General features: G+C 39.1%; 1 protein-coding gene across 1 annotated transcript; it reads left to right on the forward strand.

Annotated features, from left to right (window-relative positions):
- Window positions 1-224: 224 nt before the first annotated feature.
- On the forward strand, window positions 225-16,675 carry LOC125982011 (androgen receptor). The gene is made up of 8 exons (XM_049742148.2): window positions 225-1,628; window positions 5,375-5,526; window positions 5,602-5,718; window positions 10,055-10,312; window positions 10,740-10,884; window positions 12,479-12,609; window positions 13,060-13,208; window positions 13,476-16,675. Exons 1-8 carry the CDS (start codon window positions 592-594, stop codon window positions 13,632-13,634), a joined length of 2,148 nt encoding a protein of 715 aa, XP_049598105.1. The 5' UTR covers window positions 225-591; the 3' UTR covers window positions 13,635-16,675.
- The last annotated feature ends 651 nt before the right edge of the window (window positions 16,676-17,326 follow it).

Consider the following 17,326-nt stretch of genomic DNA (forward strand, 5'->3'; position numbering starts at 1 on the left):
ATTTATGATTTTTGGGAAGAATCTGTGTGTTAAAACGTGGCCAGAGCAAGGGTAAATCACCCAGTGAAACAAACTTTTTATAAAATGTGTTTTTGGGTGGACAGTGGGTCAAGTGGCACACGATCCAGCAAGGATACGCAAAATTATATAATAATGTCATTTCCACCCCTAAAGACACGCGTATATTCTAACTGCCCTTCCCACTTCGTGCCACTTTGGGATTACGCAAGAACGCGCAGTTGAGCGCATTTGATCCAAAGGATTGCTTTGTGTCTATAGCGTGAGTTACATTCATCACAAATTGATTTTAGAATAAGGACTGTCGTTTCATCAACACGTTTTAATTCCACGCAACTGGTCGTCGTGTCCTGTATGTGCGATTGGTGGTAGGAAAGAGCAAACACATGAGTGCTTTTGTTCAGTGAGAGAACTCTGACTCACTTCTTTATTTGACGAGGTTCTAATCTTCTCGCACAATTCATTGGACGCCTCTACGGTCGCACGGAGCGCCGAAAAAAAGTTCACTCTCCGGACTTGTAGAGTGGCAAAAACCAACCAAACAAACAAAAAACAACACAGTCTCTTTGGGAAATGAGCCAAAGTAGCAGAGAGTCATCTTGTAGCACATTATGGCCAGCCGGGGACAAAATTGGGACTGGCGAAGATGCGCCGGAAGAAAATGGCTTTTTGGCCAAAGAGTCCACAGGAGGTGAGACGAGCCGGCTGAACGACGCTGACATTGAGAAGATTTACGGAACACATGACAGGGGCAAACAGAGCTGTCATAGAGCGATTGATGCGCACAAGGATTCACCCAAGGCGCATTGCCGCGTGGGCGACCCTCCCTCCATTAATGCCTGCGCTTCCATCTCGGAGACAGCCCGTGAGCTCTGCAAAGCCGTGTCCGTGTCTCTGGGGCTCACCGTGGACAGTGACGCCAGCGACGCTGAACACGCACTCCCGCAGTGCGCCTCCAGCGACCACCTCCACGCCACCGCTTGTTCATACCAAGTAGAACCCAAGTACAGGCGCTCCTCCGGACAAGAAGGACGAGCCGTGATGTTTAAAAGTTCCGAGGCAACTTTATCACAGCAGCACATCAATCCGACCTCTTCTTTGGAGTTCACCCTCGGAGACTCCTCCGAAGTAACTTCGAAACCATTTGACCACATGGCAAGCGTTTTCACCACAAGCGTGCTGCACGAGCGGGACTGCATCGTGGCACCGTCATGCCGAGCCTTCAAGCACCTGGCGGTGTCTTCAGGCTACGGACAAGACGCCGGTGGATACCATCTTGATCAATACGGCGGTGGATACCATCAGCAATACGGCGTTGGTGTCAAGTCAGAGGAGCCAAACGGGGTGACGAATGACACGCAGTGGGCCAGCACTTACATCCACGGGGACAGGTACAACGCTCAGCTTTGGGGGACGAGGCAGTGCGTGTCAACACCGCACACGAGTACGGCCAACGCGGCGGCGTTCATCTGCGAGCCCTACGATAGAAGCGCAGGACGTACCGAGCCGTGGTACCCCCCGAGTGGGATGTTAATGCCGCCATATGCCGACAACAACTACATCAAGACCGAGGTGGGACAATGGGTGGAAGTTCCCTACAACGAATCAAGGTAAGCATCACAAAGTGTACTTAAAAGTAGTTTTATGGAAGAAAAAAAAAAAAAAAGTGGCAGCTACAATGAACCCTAACTCCATAAATGTGACTTTGTTGGGCCAAATAAACAATTGCAATGTAGTGTAACATATTACTTATTATTTATAATTTAATTTCACTTTTTTTTTATATTGTCATTACCGTTATCAATTGGCTGATAACGGGTTGTGTTCCTAATAAGAGTTTCTGCCCGGGGTGACATTTGCGCAGCTATTTTATGTATGGCCATAACACAAAGCAAACAGGCATTAATTAACAAGATGAAACGAAAAGCCTTTGGCCAAAAAAAAAAAAAAAACCAACTCTGCTTGCCAGATTAGTGACCAACTGACCCAGGATCATGACTGGGCTCAAGTAATTACTGTGAGCTCAGTTGACCAATAGCAGGAATCTGTCTCTTAAACTTAAATGGAATGAAATTTTTAATTATTAATCATGTTGTTCTGTGTTCTAATATTTGATGTTAAACTGGTGACCTCATTTTGCATTGAACTGTGATTTGGGTATTTATGACAAGCTTACTTCTAAGCATACTTTTAAGTTGGTGTCACGCTCTTTAATTCACCCTTGCCCTAAATAACGGTTATGCGACTTAAGTTAAGTGATATTTTAGGTTTGGACGTGATGTGCATGTCTGGTTTTGGGGCTCTGGGTTAAAATCTTAGCCGGGATCTTTGTGTGTGCATTGCCATATTTCATTTTCTTCAGGTAATCAATTTTCCTCGGGAATTTCGTTAACATGCATCTTATGTGAATTGTCAACTTCTACATTTTAAGTGTTGTTGTTTTTTTTCTGCGTTTGCTCTGTGACAACTAATCCAGGGTGGACCCCCCTTATCGCTCAAAACCAGCTGGGATAGACTCCAGCTCACAGCATGAGTGGCAGAAAGTAAATGAATATTTATAGCCAGATTTGGAAACAACAAACAAAACGCAAAACAATCTCAAAATACATTATGAACAAGGTGCTATTTAAAAAATGTTTTTTGCCAGTAAGAGATAATGCACTAAATTATATCGGTACGACACAAAATTCCAGCAAGTGGATCGAATCTTTAATTGGACTCCCCTTGTGTTTTTAACTGAATGCAACAAAGAATGGATCTAAGCCCCGAGAATTATTAAGAACAACAAAAACTGTCAACAGAGCTTAGTGGACAGCAGACAGCCGATGTCTGGCTGATGTCATCCCTCATGCTTGTGAGCGCTGTCTGGTATCGGTAGCCCCCGGCTAATACATCTCACTACCGACACCATCCATCAAATCATATTTATACTGAATTACTTAACGGCGGTGAAGCCTGCAGCGGCCAAATCACAAATGAGGCCTGAATGAAGGGAAACAGGTCAAATTTTATTTTGGTGTAGACTAGACACCTAACACAGACATTAGGTCACCTTTTGCCCATCTTTTGTTTGTGTTCAAAATGTCACACTGCAGGTGAGCGACTCCAGATGTGGATTCCCGCAACTGTTCACTTGAAATTTGTTTGGGATTTAGGGGGAAATTTTCTCAACTGTTTTCATCACCAATATTTTTTAGTGTTGGTTTTTACAGATGTTTTAAGTTAAGTATAATATGTTCATTATTCCATTTTAAGAGACAGCAGATTGACAAGTGGACTAATTTTTAGGATTTGTGAGACCCAAAGGCTGACTTGTTTCAAATCCCTCATGCATGGCTCCTAGGCATGTCCTCCGACCGACGAGAAAGCCCGCCCGCGCCAGTGAGGAGCTCAAGCACGCACTCCTTTTCTAATTAACTTATTTTTATGCATTTTCTTCAGTACGATAAGTCAAAGTGACTTTATACTAATGTACATAAATCAAATTCTTGAAAAAGGCCAAAGTAGCTTTGAACTAGAAAGCGTTTTTTTTTTCCACGTTCAGTTCCCCAGATGTTGTGCACTATGATGTCAGTGTCACGCCACAGCGGAATGAAATAGAACAAACGTAAACACACAAATAACAATTTGCATGTCTCCCTACATTAATCAAATTATACTTTTGTCACCAGCAGGTACAAGAAAAGCTTTTTCATTTTCACCACTTGCTGGTATTTTACACCATTGTTTGGAGTTGAAATCCCACGCCATGAGATATAATATCTGATTAACCCAATTACAGCATCACTATCGTTTTGTCAAGTTTTTTTTTTTTTTTTTTTAAACAAAAACCTTTATTTAGCATTGGAACAAGAATGTACTGCAGCTTTATCATTATTGTTGTCATCTTTGTTTGTCCCAAGATACACATTAAAATGTGTATTGTTTTAAAAGCTTGCTTACTATCACAGTTTGGCAAGGTTGAGGACCCAAGTAACAGCAAATATGGGCATATATATATAAAGTAAGAAAAATAGGACTCACAATAACATGAAAGTGACACAGCCAACACAATGAAGCAACAAGAACAGAATCAAAACAGGGACTTAAATACTAGTAAACTGATGAGACAACCAGGAACACCTGGACAAGACTTGAGTAACTAAGTAACTGGGCTAATGAGAACAAGTGGACACAGGGAGAGAACTTGACAAAACTAAAACACGACTAGAACCAAATCAACAAAAACACAACATGACATCTAAAAACTTGAACGTGACTTCACTGACCCCAAAGTTCAACTAAGCTCTCACCTTATGGGAGTGAACAAGTATTTTTGGATTATAGTTTAGCACCCCCCCTCCCCACCCCTCATGGTGGCTCCGCAGGAAACTGTTTTGGCACCCTTTCTTTCCTTCCTGTACGCAAAATTAGGATACAACTATCCCCACATTCGCTTGCAGAATTAATACTGCTTCCTATCCTGTGTACATATGCTGTTTCAATTTTTTTTTTGTATCCTTTGACATTACTCTCAATTGTTTTGTAAGAATATAAAACTAGTAAATAATGATGAAGAAACAGTTGAAGTAATAGCTTTCTGGTTCTTCATTTGTTTCATTTGCTTGACAAAGTTGGAGAATGTACAAATGCATTGTATTTTAAGATAAGCACAATTATCACTAATGGGACGGAACGGTTTCCTGTATCGTTTTCATTCGAGATTACGTGCGCTGGCTGCCTTTGTTAATTTGTGAAATCTACCACAGTGATCTTAACCTGGATGGAGTTGCCGTGTGTTTTTTTTCCTAACTCATTTTGCCCTTGTGTCTTTTACCGTGAATTTTGATATCCGAGTCGTCGTTATGTCTGGGTGGGTTACACCGCCCCAACCATCATCTGTGTCTGTGCGCAAAGGCTGACGCTGGGCGCATCCTGCCCCCCTTGCCTCTTCCCTTCCACCACTACCACCCACCCTGTCAGCCATTTGGCTGCACTTTTGACACGCAAATATTTCCCACACCGTCCCCAGTCCCAAAAGCACGGAGTTAGAAGCTGCCGATTTATTACGCAAAGTAAAAAGATATAACTCAGGCTATTTTAACATATTCACTGCCTGCACATGCTTTGCATTACAACTTTAACGTCCAGCTTTACTTGTCTTAAACTTAAAATGGCTAAGGTAGATAAATGTCTACCAAGCATTTATTTGAAGAGTGGAGGCTTTTATTTCAAAAAAAGCTCCAATAAAGATAGAATACCAAAACAGTGCCCAAGCGAGGTACTTCCAAATAGAAACATGGCCAAGAGTTTCAAATATGCAGGACTTCAAATCATTTGATTGCATTAACTGTGTCTTTCTTGCGGTGCACTACAGGTTTGAGACTGGCAGAGAGCATATGTTCCCCATGGAATACTTCTACCCGCCACAGAGAACATGTCTAATTTGTGCAGACGAGGCATCTGGGTGCCATTACGGTGCGCTCACCTGTGGCAGTTGCAAGGTTTTCTTCAAAAGAGCGGCTGAAGGTAAACAGGGGTCGCAAATGACGTCGGTCATTGTTCTTATGGACACATGACATCTGCTCTTTTTTTTATCCAAAGGCAAGCAGAAATACTTATGTGCCAGCAAGAATGACTGCACCATCGATAAACTGAGGAGAAAAAACTGCCCATCTTGTCGGCTGAAGAAGTGCTTTGAAGCCGGGATGACTCTTGGAGGTAGGGTGGACAAACATACTATTATTAAATTGATGCTTTTACATTTAAGCATCAATCTCCACCAAAGACACAAAAACATAGACTATGTAAAAAAAATAAAAATAAAAAAGCAGGGAAACAGCTGAGCCATTTGTAAACGTCTTACCTCCGAAAAGAATCAGTAGTTCTTGGATCAGTTTTCACATAAACAAAAACATGCTGGATCCCACAACCTGCTTGGCCTTATTCCTGAAAATGCAGAAATGGGTTCAGTATGTGTGTTATAGTTTTAAAACACACGAAAAATGATTTTCAGGGTCATTTTCAATGAATTTCATCAATAATGGTAAAGCCATGTCAATTAATTTTCCATCTGAAAAAAAAATACTAATATGAAGTCTTGGCAGTAGTTGATTGAATTTTTGGATCTTCTGCTATTTTTTTTTTTTTTTTTCTTACAAATATGGACCATTTCTTTTTCACCCAAACTGTCTTTACTGTACTGTTAGTGAGGGTACTTAAGTGCTATTTTATACTCGCACAATAGCAGACAGAAAAATAAATGTTATTTAGAATGAATGTATGAATTTGTGAACACGTCTAAACTACTATATGTCAACGTTGACATGGGTTTAACGATCATATAAAATACCCTATAATACTATTAATACCCATATAAAAACTAAGATAACACAAATTGCTAAAAAGCATTTTTAATTTTTACTGACCAGATTATATGAAAATGACCACCAAATGATCACGTTACTGTAAGATTTTTCACACCCAAAGTACTCCTTAACTATTCCATTAGTAATCTGCTGTCTTTAATGAATGCTAATAAGCTGTGTACTGCATGGACAAAACGCATTACAGGAAAGGCGAAGTTGTAATAGTAGTAGTGTGCTTTGCCAAGAAAGACCAAGTACTTTAGTCTTTCTTCACTGCACATCCTCGACAACTCTCAATTGGAGCATCATCACAATAGGGGATGTTAGTGATAATCAAGCCCCTGACTGAGCCTGCCGTGCAATTTAGACCTATTTTATTCACTTCCCCTTACTGTCTGCTACATCTGCTTGTCATATTAGGCTGTAAGAATTGACTTGTAGTAGACTAATTTTGGTCTTGTGTTCAATTTCCACTCCCCTCCATTTTCTCATTCCGTTTACAGTGAAAATTGTATGGTAGGCGCGAAGCTGACACGAGACATGTGAATTAAAGCAGCAGACACGCTGGTAATTTGGCCTCGAGTTAGCGACAAACCCGCCGAGCAAAAATGCCGTGATTGGTCATAAAAAGGCACATCTTTTCTAGTCGGGGCTAAAACGAGAGTCCTTTCGCGTATGTGCCCATCATAAATGTGTCGTTCACTTGCGGCATGTCACAGCACCATTTCCACACGTTTAGTAGAGATCCGGAGGCCAAAACATTGGCGATATTGGAGAACAGAACGCATGTTTGTGAGTCGAAAATATATATAGAAAATATTATATTATATTGTATATATTATCATTTATTTTTTTACAGGTTAAAAAAACGAGTCAAAAATATTATATATAGAAAATATTATATTGTATATATTATTATTTATTTTTTACAGGTTAAAAAAAACGAGTCAAAAATATATATAGAAAATATTATATTGCATATATATATTTTTTTTTTACAGGTTAAAAAAAAAAACCAAGATGGTTTGGTTGAAGGAAGAAATATGTTTTTCCAGAAACAAAAGAAAATTAAATTAGGACATGCGTGTTTTGTACTAAAAGAAAGAACTCTTTGGTGACGCTCACTTTCTTTTGAACACATATAATTTGCACTTTTTTTCAACTAGTGCAACTCAATGGGAACAAAACTGAATAAAATTTGATGTGCAGCTGCGGTAAGGAACAGGATAAAGCAATTAATTTTTGACTATGATCCAGAATTGGATTTGTTCCATATTTCTGGTGCAAATTAACATTGCGCAGCCATGGTGGAGGTCAGCACTCTACTAGAGTGTCTAGTACTAGTTCATCGCGGAATAGAACATGTAGTACATGTAGTTTTTTTATTTTTTTTATTTTAAGATACACTTTTATTCCTTTCATTTCTGGAAAGTCTTTAAAGAGAGGCAAACAACAGTTAATTTTATGAATTTTGTTCCGTATGGCATCTGCTCAAGTAGCATTTAAAAGGTTCAATTTTGGATTAAATGAATTCTTTATTATTGCTGGAATGTTAATTATTAACTCAACCACCCCCCCCCCCAAAAAAAAATAAACGAAGGAGCTTTTTCATAGCAGGATGCAGCTCCTGCAAGCTGTCCTCATTCACCGATCATCCTGCGGTGATATTTAGAGCTCGTCATTTGACGAATGAATAGAAAAATGAAGGCTTGGGAAGGGTGGAACTATGTGTAAAAGACAGCTCATCGCCTTGTATGGCTTTTAGGACCCCAATGGAACGAAAACAAACAAAATTATTAATGTGCCATCACTACGTAGGAGACGCCATGAGCTACCTTTTAAAATTGAACTGAGCAATTCACATCACCAGTTTGAGCTGATCACCGTCCCATTGCATTGTATACTATACATTTTGACAACTTGAAGGTTTTATATATATGCGTGCAGTGTTTTTTATCCCCCTCGAAGAAAGAATCAAAGCCACGACTGACAATCCCCAGCAGGAACTTTTAATTAAGCATTTTTATTTGATGTTTGTCATGGGATCAAAATTTAGATAGGTTAGCCTGGCAAATGATACTCCTTATGTAATTTGCAATTTGCTCTCACGTCTACCTCAATTGAGGCCGGCTTAAGTTGTGTCTAAAACTGGCAATTCAATATTGAGCCAAGTGAGCTGCAAACTTAGCTAGCAGTTTTAATAAAAGTCTCCCCGTAGAAGCTCTGAGAAGCAATCACGAGACAATTAACATTTACTGCCAGTCAACAGGTAGGAAAATTCAGTACAGACAATAATTTGGACAACAATTGTATTGTCCCCAAACGGACGTCCATTCTGGCAGAGTAGATACTTTTAGAACTCAACGAGGAAGAAAACACAAACAAAAATTTTGTAGCATCCACAAGATACACTCAAAGCCGGAAATCTTTGGTTAAACATTTTTTATGGTTCATTGACAAACTACAAATGAGAATCTGGATGATGAACAGGTGAGTCCACATACAAACATTTGCACAAATAAAACCACCTCTTCAAATTGAAGATCATCAAAGTCACAACAATACTTTTGGACAGAAGAGAAGACATCACCTCGCAGGATGAAAACAGCATGAAACTTTGGTTGGGCTTCCTTTGGCCACAATAACCGCAAGCAGACATTTGCTGTAGTTGCCGATCTGAACTGAACACTGGTCAGAAGGAATTTTGGACCAGTCAACTTCACAAAATTTTCAGTTCAGCAATATTCTTGGGTGGTCAATTGAGTTGAGGTCAGAACTGGCCCACTCCAGAAAACGTATTTTTTTTAGTTGATGACTTATGCCCGTCCGTCGTTGATTTACGTCCAGGCCCCGAGGCAGTAAAGCAGCCCTTAACCACCACCTCTCCAGGATTTGAGAGTGCTAAACTTCTACCAGTTAACGTTGTTGTTACTCATCTTTATTGTTGGGAGTTACGTCCAGTTTTTTTTTTTTTTTCGTCTTATACGATTCACATTTTCTCAGCATGATGCGGTGTAGACTTGATGGCAGAAGCAGAAAACTATTAACTCAGATAAAATGTAACAGGTACTCCATCGATGCATGCGTCACTTTGGTCTTGAAGTTTAGGATGTCTTTTTTCCTCCTTGACGTCTTTCAATTTCACTACTGTGCCTTTTCCATTCGCCATCTCACAATTTCACTCAGCGTTTTAGTGAAAGCTGAATCCCAAATGTAATGCAAATGGCCATGATTTATCCAGTTGTGTGCTTCAAAGATGTCTTTGCAACCCAGCAAAATCTTACAGGTAGGAACATTTCTTTAAAAATAGGCCAGCAAAAAAAAAACACACAAGATGACCTCAGACCTTTTCAGCAGATGAGACTCATCTGTTCAATATGACTCAAAAGCTCGGGAGAGTAGAAGATTAGTCTTGGTATTGTTGGTTAAAATTGTTTTTTTATCAAAAAAAAAAAAAACAGTGGCTGCATGAGGCATTTCTAAATCAATGATTTTAAAAGTGGAATGACTTGAATTAAACTGCAGTGGCAATAATGGCATAAGAAGATAAATGATTGTCGTATTTTCGGAATCTGAATGATTGACGTTGAGAAAGGCTTTTTTGTCTGATCCATCACTACTTAAGCATTGTCTCTTCACCACGATTGATCCAAGAAAACATTGACACTGTTTTTTTTTTCCTTCGGTAGCACGCAAACTGAAAAAGTTAAGAACTTCAGAGGACCATCCTGGTATAAACAAACCAGAGAGTATCCAAAGTGTGTCGATCCTGAGTTCCAACTCCCAACTGGTCTTCCTTAACATCTTGGAATCCATCGAGCCGGAGATTGTGAATGCAGGCTACGATTATGGCCAGCCTGACTCAGCAGCCAGTCTGCTCACCAGCCTCAATGAGCTTGGAGAAAGACAACTCGTCAAAGTGGTCAAATGGGCTAAAGGACTCCCAGGTAAGACACTGAGTTTCAAATCCTAAGTCATGCCACAAGCATCAATTTTCCAGGCAGAAATCCGGTCGGAAAACATTGTTATTTTAGTACAAGATTTTTAAACATGCTATATTTTTGGGCTGTTTGAATGAAGAGCAACTATTTTTTTTATGTTGTCAATGTCAATGTTTGACTGGAGAAATGCATTTAGATGTATTTGACAAGAAAGCACAAAAAGTAAAAAATCAGCATGAAATGATTTGTCCATTGGTTATGACAGAATTGGATAACCAGTTGGGCAAAACAATAATAAGCCAATGGAAAGATAGTTGCCCTAAAGTTGATCCATGAGGAATCCCACTTGTCATTTTATTAGAAAATTAGATAGTCAACGTTTTAGACTTTAAACCTTTATAGGTGATTTAAAATGTCTAATATCTCTTTATAGGTTTTAGGACTCTACACGTGGATGACCAAATGACTGCCATCCAGAATTCCTGGATGACTGTGATGGTGTTTGCCTTGGGATGGCGCTCTTATAAGAACGCCAACGGCAGGCTGCTGTACTTTGCGCCTGATCTGGTCTTCAACGAGTAAATGATCAAATTCACTTGACACATTCTGACACTAATTCTTGCGATCATATCTTTTTCACTCCTTTGTTGAAAACAACCTAATATATAGAGAAGCAAAATATATATATTAGGGATTTTAAAATAAATGAGAAATAGTTTTGGTTACCATGGGATTTTCTTCTTTTTAATGCCAGATGGGATTCAGAGTGTGAAGTTAGGGGCCAGGGGGCAAAAGCAGAAATTTCCATTAGTCTGTTATTTTACTTTCCCCTTTTACTGTTTGTACCTTTCTCAAACGTGACACCATTATGCAAAGCAGCAACAAAAAGTTGGGCAGGCAGTTTACGCCAACGTTATGAAAAAAACAAAACAAAGCTAGTCCACTGTGCTGCCACAATTTTTTTGCCATGAACATGAATAGAACTTTTAACACATCTCATTTGGTGTTACACCAGTAGTGTTCAACTCAATTTGCAATTTCTGCGACATTAAGCTCCATTGAAAGAGTTGCAAGAGGTTAAAATTTAATTTAAAAGTAAATTAAAGTTCCCAAGTTGAATGTCCGAATAGAACACAGATTACCGAGTTGTTCTTAAAGGGTGTGATGAATTATCAGATCCAAATTGGAGTAGTGAATTACGGCTGGTGGAGCTCGTGTAATTCAGAAACGGTGGGTATAATTTGAGCTATTTGAAAGAAATGTGAGCGCTAAGTGTTAATGGACCAAAGTGCTCCCTGTCACTTGGCTGCTTACTGTGCCTTGCCAAGCCAGCGTTATCCTGTAGGAAGGACAAAAAACTGGCAAGTGTCGTAAATGAGACACCCAGTCTCCATCTTTAACTTGCAAAGCTTTAGTAATACGTTGTACATCTCGCAATTTGCACTTTAATAATTGAGATTGGGCTGCAGATGAAAGAAACCTATCAACAAGTGGGAGAGCTCTGAGAAATGAAAATGGAGCCTTAGTGGAGTTGCATTTCATTTAAGTACTGGATTTCCTAAATAGTGGCCTGGAAAGTTACGCACGCCTCTAAATACATTTATTATGGATGTACATCGCAGTTTGGAACAACACACACACACACAAAAAAATACTTTTGCTCACACACACTACTTATTCTTTTTTTTTTGCTTCTATATGAGGAAATTGAGAAGAAAGTATAGTTGTAAGGTCGTGCACTGATTTAGTCAGTTGGCATCAGTCATATTTTGTGGAATCATCTAAAATATTCCATTACATTACAGAACTTTATTCTTCCCGCTTCATCCTGGCTTCACAAGTTTTTCTACAACGTGGTCATTTCCCCAAATCTTAATCAAATAGAACAGAAGTAAAATGATTTTACATTTGTAGCGAAACCTCTGGTCACTCACTCTCCTGCTCTTGTCAAAATGGGAAATACCCAATTTATATTTTTTTATTACCTGATATTGTTAGCAGGAAAATCCATTTGTTCCATTTGCATTTCAATTTGAATCAATTTGGTGGTAACCTCACACCTCGTCTCCCGCAGAGCTCATTACACAACCAAATGTCAGACATGTAAAAATGTTTTATGAGTCTTTTTTTGACCTGGCCCCTCTCACCCTGCTTTTTTCTTACCGCACACAGGCAACGGATGCAAATCTCCTCCATGTACGAACACTGCGTCCGAATGAAGCACCTGTCGCAGGAGTTTGCGTTGATCCAGCTCACGCAGGAGGAATTCCTGTGCATGAAGGCTCTGCTCCTCTTCAGCGTTCGTAAGTTGGGATCTGTTCAAAAAGAATTTTAGTTTACCCAACTGACAGGGGGAAAAAAAAATAGGGACAGCAGCAAAATGGCGGAATATCAACTAGGGAGCTTTAACGATGATGACGCAACATATTCCCGTCTGTGGGCTAGTTGAAGAGAATTGTTTGATGTTGCAAGAAAGAGTCGTTTTTAATGCGTTGTCAGTGTGCCTAAAACGTTAGTCAGTTCACAAAGTTAGCAAAGCTGCGGGAACATGTTGTTTTGATCGGGTCCAGTCATTTTTTTTTTCCCATGTCAGTACGAACTCTATGCAAGTTAATAAGAGGGCAACAGTTTTGAATGCAGAGGTTGTTTTAGTTCTTTTGCAAAGTCATCAAAATAGGTTATTTTATATGGGTCATTTCCAGTTCGTATTCTCGGGGGGGGGGAAAAAATCCTGACCTTTTTGTTTGCTGTAGTTCCAGTGGAAGGTCTGAAGAGCCAGAAATGCTTTGAGCAGCTGCGCCACACCTACATCAGCGAACTCAACCGGCTGGTTAATAATCGTGTTACGTCCTGTTCACAGAGGTTCTACCATCTCACACGTCTGATGGATTCCCTCCACATAGTGAGTGAGATGCGCCCCTACAAAATAGAAGGAACAAGGCCAATATGTTAAAAATGGTCAAAATTCGATTAAATCAAATTAATCACCTTGTATTTTAATACTCAATTTTTTATTTTTAACTAAAGATTGCCCAAGACTTCTGATTCCAGGCTCTCAAAAAAGTTTTTTCTCGTCCTTCATGAATGCAAACTAAGCATGAAATAATCCCCCTGGAATGAACCTACAGTCTTAAAATCATGCAAATATTTGGTATCATTTCCACTTCAGATGGTGAAGAAGCTGCAGCAGTTTACATTTGACCTGTTTGTCCAAGCTCAGTCGACCAATGCCAAGGTGAGCTTCCCAGAGATGATTGGAGAAATCATCTCAGTCCATGTGCCAAGGATCCTGGCGGGTCTGGCTAACCCCATCATGTTTCACGAGTAGACGGTGGAATTTTCCAAACGAGGAAGTATCATCCTTTTGCTGCCAGCAAAACTTTAACAATGGCTTTGTACTGTTTCCCGCTAATTATGAGCTCATATTCATATTCTGTGATAATTTTATCTCTTCTTTTAAGCCATATTTGACTTGTGTGTGTGTGGGTGGGAGGCTGGGGGGAGCATTCAAGCTTGCCTGTTTCTGTTTTGTCAGTCCAGCTGAGATGCTACAAAGCAAACACACACACACACACACACATCTGCTACCAGGCTGGGAAAATATGTTTGACGCTCTTTAGACACTTCATTAGGTACACCTGCACAGTCTAAGCCTAAGAGATCCAATGCAATTTTTTTTAAAATTGCTTTTCCAAAAATATTGCTTAGTCATGTTTGACACTGTCGGATATTACCTGAATCAGTCCCCCCAGAATTTTGTTTGCTATTTGGGGGGATTGCTGGCGACAAAAAAAGCAATATGTTGGGCAACTTTTTGCAGTGGTCTTTTTCTCTTTTTTTTTTTTTTTGCATGTTTGGAACCAAATAGAAAATGTAAAAGCCAAGGTATCTTTCTTTACATTTGCTTTTACTTTCTGCTCATTTTGTAAACTTTGATAAAAATAAATAAAAATATGTGTACAGTATTGATATAAAAGTTTCAATCTAAAGATCTATTTTTTATGGATCAGTTTGGCCAGTAAATATTCACCATCTGGTGCTGACGAAAAAAATTATAAAAAAAAAGCTGATTATTTTTTTTCTGAGCATGCAATCAAAACGTGTTTTAAATAAGAATTGTGCGACTTCTTTGATGTTTTTTTTTTTTTTTTATAAGGGGAATGCCTACATGTGTCCATTTGACAGCTTCATTGTCCTTGTAAAAGCAGACTTTATTACAGCTTTAGCAATGGATCTCATTGCATCGTGCAGGTGTAGCTAAAGTATTAGCACGGCAGACTCGGTTCAAATTTGAACAAAAGTTCCGTCAGAGTTGAAAAAACAGGCTCAGGAAAACAAAAACAAAAAAAGTTGAAATCCAGAAAGTTTGATCTACTCACCAACGCCTGCGGAAGTGAGGAAGTGAACCAAACTACTTCATTGCCAGATATATCCTTATTAGAAGAGGCTAGAAATGTTCCAGGGAGAGAACAAATAAAAAATGACAGCCAGCTTTGCGGGAACAGCCTTGCGTGTAGGGAGAATGACAAGCGTGCCCGAGTTGGTCCTGCCAAGAAAGAATCTATGCCTTGAAGATAACAAATCAGTCTTTGACACGCTTGTTTGGCTACTTTTTAATTCAACCAGTTCAGAGTTGGGAGTATTGCTTACCGTTGTGCGGTCTCCTTTCTCATCAGAATCGAACAAACTGATTGAATCTGCACATTTACAAAGAATGTAAAAACTGATTGAATCTGCACATTTACAAAGAATGTAAATTTAATATTTGTTTTCATTATTATTATCTATATAGAGTTTATAGAGGCTTTTTCCTTATTCAAACTGAGGCATATTCACAGATAAGTATGTACTCCTGGTTTAAAGGATTGTAGTTTTTTTTTTTTTGCTCTTTAATGTACTTTTCTTAAAACACTCGTCACCTTGAAAAATACTGTGCAAGACAACTCTGAAAAACCGACACCGTAAAGCATCATGCTTAATTTTTCACAGATGATTGGTTAAAAAAAGAGCATATTTAGTATATGAAAATCGTCTGACAAATAATCAACTGTTTTGGAGTGATTGCATTCGAAATACTGGACTTGCATTTAAAAATACGCTCGTCAGATACGTTTTTATGATTGCGACATCTTGCCTGCAGGCCCCGAAGAACCACGAGTAGCAATTTTCAAGCAGCATAGCTAATGTGCCTCCCATGAAATCCTCTGGCCTTTGTTAAAAATATTCTTTTATAAACGTGCTTCCTGTGTTGTATCGCTTAGTTTAGTTAATTGAACATGAGCTAACATCCCAGAGGTCATGGATGAACACAGCATGCTGTTAAGACATGTACAGTGACAAATATAAGCAGCTAACATCATAGCGCTCATTGCATTGGTGTACCGTGTTTTTACTTGTTGTGTTTTTGGTACAATGTGTGGAAAGTCAAAGGGACTGAAGGAGGACAATTGGAATGTTTTGACCAATGTATATACTGTAATACCCGATGATCTTCACCGATGCTCTGGTAATAATATGCTTTTCACAGACCTGGTGTTAAAATGCACACGATGACGCTAATTGGACTCTACAGTGTAGCCCGAAATGTTTTTGTATAGCTGGTATGTGCCCAGTCTACTGCATATTAAAATGGTTCACTTGTACCCTTACTGTATACAGTAATCCCTCGCTACATCACGGTTCATTTATCATGGCTTCGGTACATCGTGGATTTTTTTTCGAAAAAAATTAAATAAATAAATAAAATTCTAAATGGAGGAATTATGGCACAAAAGATGCCCGCACGCCAGCAGAAGGCAGGGAGTCCCCAAACAATTGCGGTACGTACACTTGTACATTGTCATAAAAACATAATTCTAAAAAACATATTTACAGTATTGTACCTTGTTACAAAAAATAAAAGTTATAAAATCATGTTTACAGTATGTACACGTGTACCTTGTTGTAAAAAAGTTATAATAAAAGTTATCAACATTTACAGTATGTACAGTTAAGCTACATCTACATATGTTACACACACACACACACACACACACACACACACACATATTTATACAATTTACCTGTTTGAAACTATAATGTTTTAATGATAACATATGCACATATATGGTACATTTCTTGATAACGCAAAAATGTATGTATGTTAAAAATGAGAGGGTGACACTACTTCGCGGATTTTCACCTATTGTGGGTGTCTTGGAACCGCGATAAACGAGGGATTACTGTTCAGTGTTGCTTTTGGTATTGTAATATTGGCCTTTTAGTTTCTTATTCTATCGAACCAATGTGAACGTGTTTTTCTCAAATGTCATGCTTTTTCAAGGATGCAACCGCTGCTTCGTCTTAAGGCAATTAAAAATCATACTCGAAGCACTTTGCACTTTTTACGTTTTATGAGTCAGCATTTGAGGTCTAACGCATACTAAAGTTTGAGGATGTTAGACGAGTGTGAATTTGGTGGCATAAACCGAGAGCCTTACATAAATGTTATTTCAGAGAACACAACGCCTTTCATACTCCAGCAATCGGCTGCTCACAGTATGAATGGAGTCTAGCTGCAGGGCATAGAAATTGGCACGAGTTCAGCCGAGGAATTTACACTGCCTTCTGATGAGGCTCTGAGGGTTGGAATGTGGTGGGAGGTGAGGATGGAAAAATAAATACAATGGCTGATTACAAACAGTTTTTATAACTGCTCGACCTTTTCCGATCGGCCACCTATATTAAAATATGGGGAAAGGAAGTGATGAGAAAAAAAAAAGAAAGTTTTGTTTCACAAAACGAGAGCTAATAAAGAATGGGAGCGGAGTTACATTGTTTGCACATATCAAATTTTAAAATAGTTTTATTCAAATTTTCCTTTGGGTTCTTAAAAGATTTTGTATATAAGCAACAATGGTGAAAATTGAAAATGATGTATCGCAGTTGGCAAGGTCCCTCCTCAAAGAAGAAGAAAAACACATACCTGTCCCAGATCTTATCCAAAAGTGCTTTTATGGCAGCGTTGTGGTCAAAAGTTGT

The sequence above is a fragment of the Syngnathus scovelli genome, chromosome 15 (assembly GCF_024217435.2).
Source record: "Syngnathus scovelli strain Florida chromosome 15, RoL_Ssco_1.2, whole genome shotgun sequence".
Lineage (NCBI taxonomy): Eukaryota > Metazoa > Chordata > Actinopteri > Syngnathiformes > Syngnathidae > Syngnathus > Syngnathus scovelli.

Excerpts from the sequence above, each read along its gene's own strand:
- LOC125982011 (XM_049742148.2), top strand. The coding sequence starts at position 592 with ATGAGCCAAAGTAGCAGAGAGTCATCTTGTAGCACATTATGGCCAGCC. Across the intron at positions 1,629-5,374 it reads GTTCCCTACAACGAATCAAG|GTTTGAGACTGGCAGAGAGC; the intron begins GTAAGCATCACA and ends GGTGCACTACAG. Across the intron at positions 10,313-10,739 it reads ATGGGCTAAAGGACTCCCAG|GTTTTAGGACTCTACACGTG; the intron begins GTAAGACACTGA and ends ATCTCTTTATAG.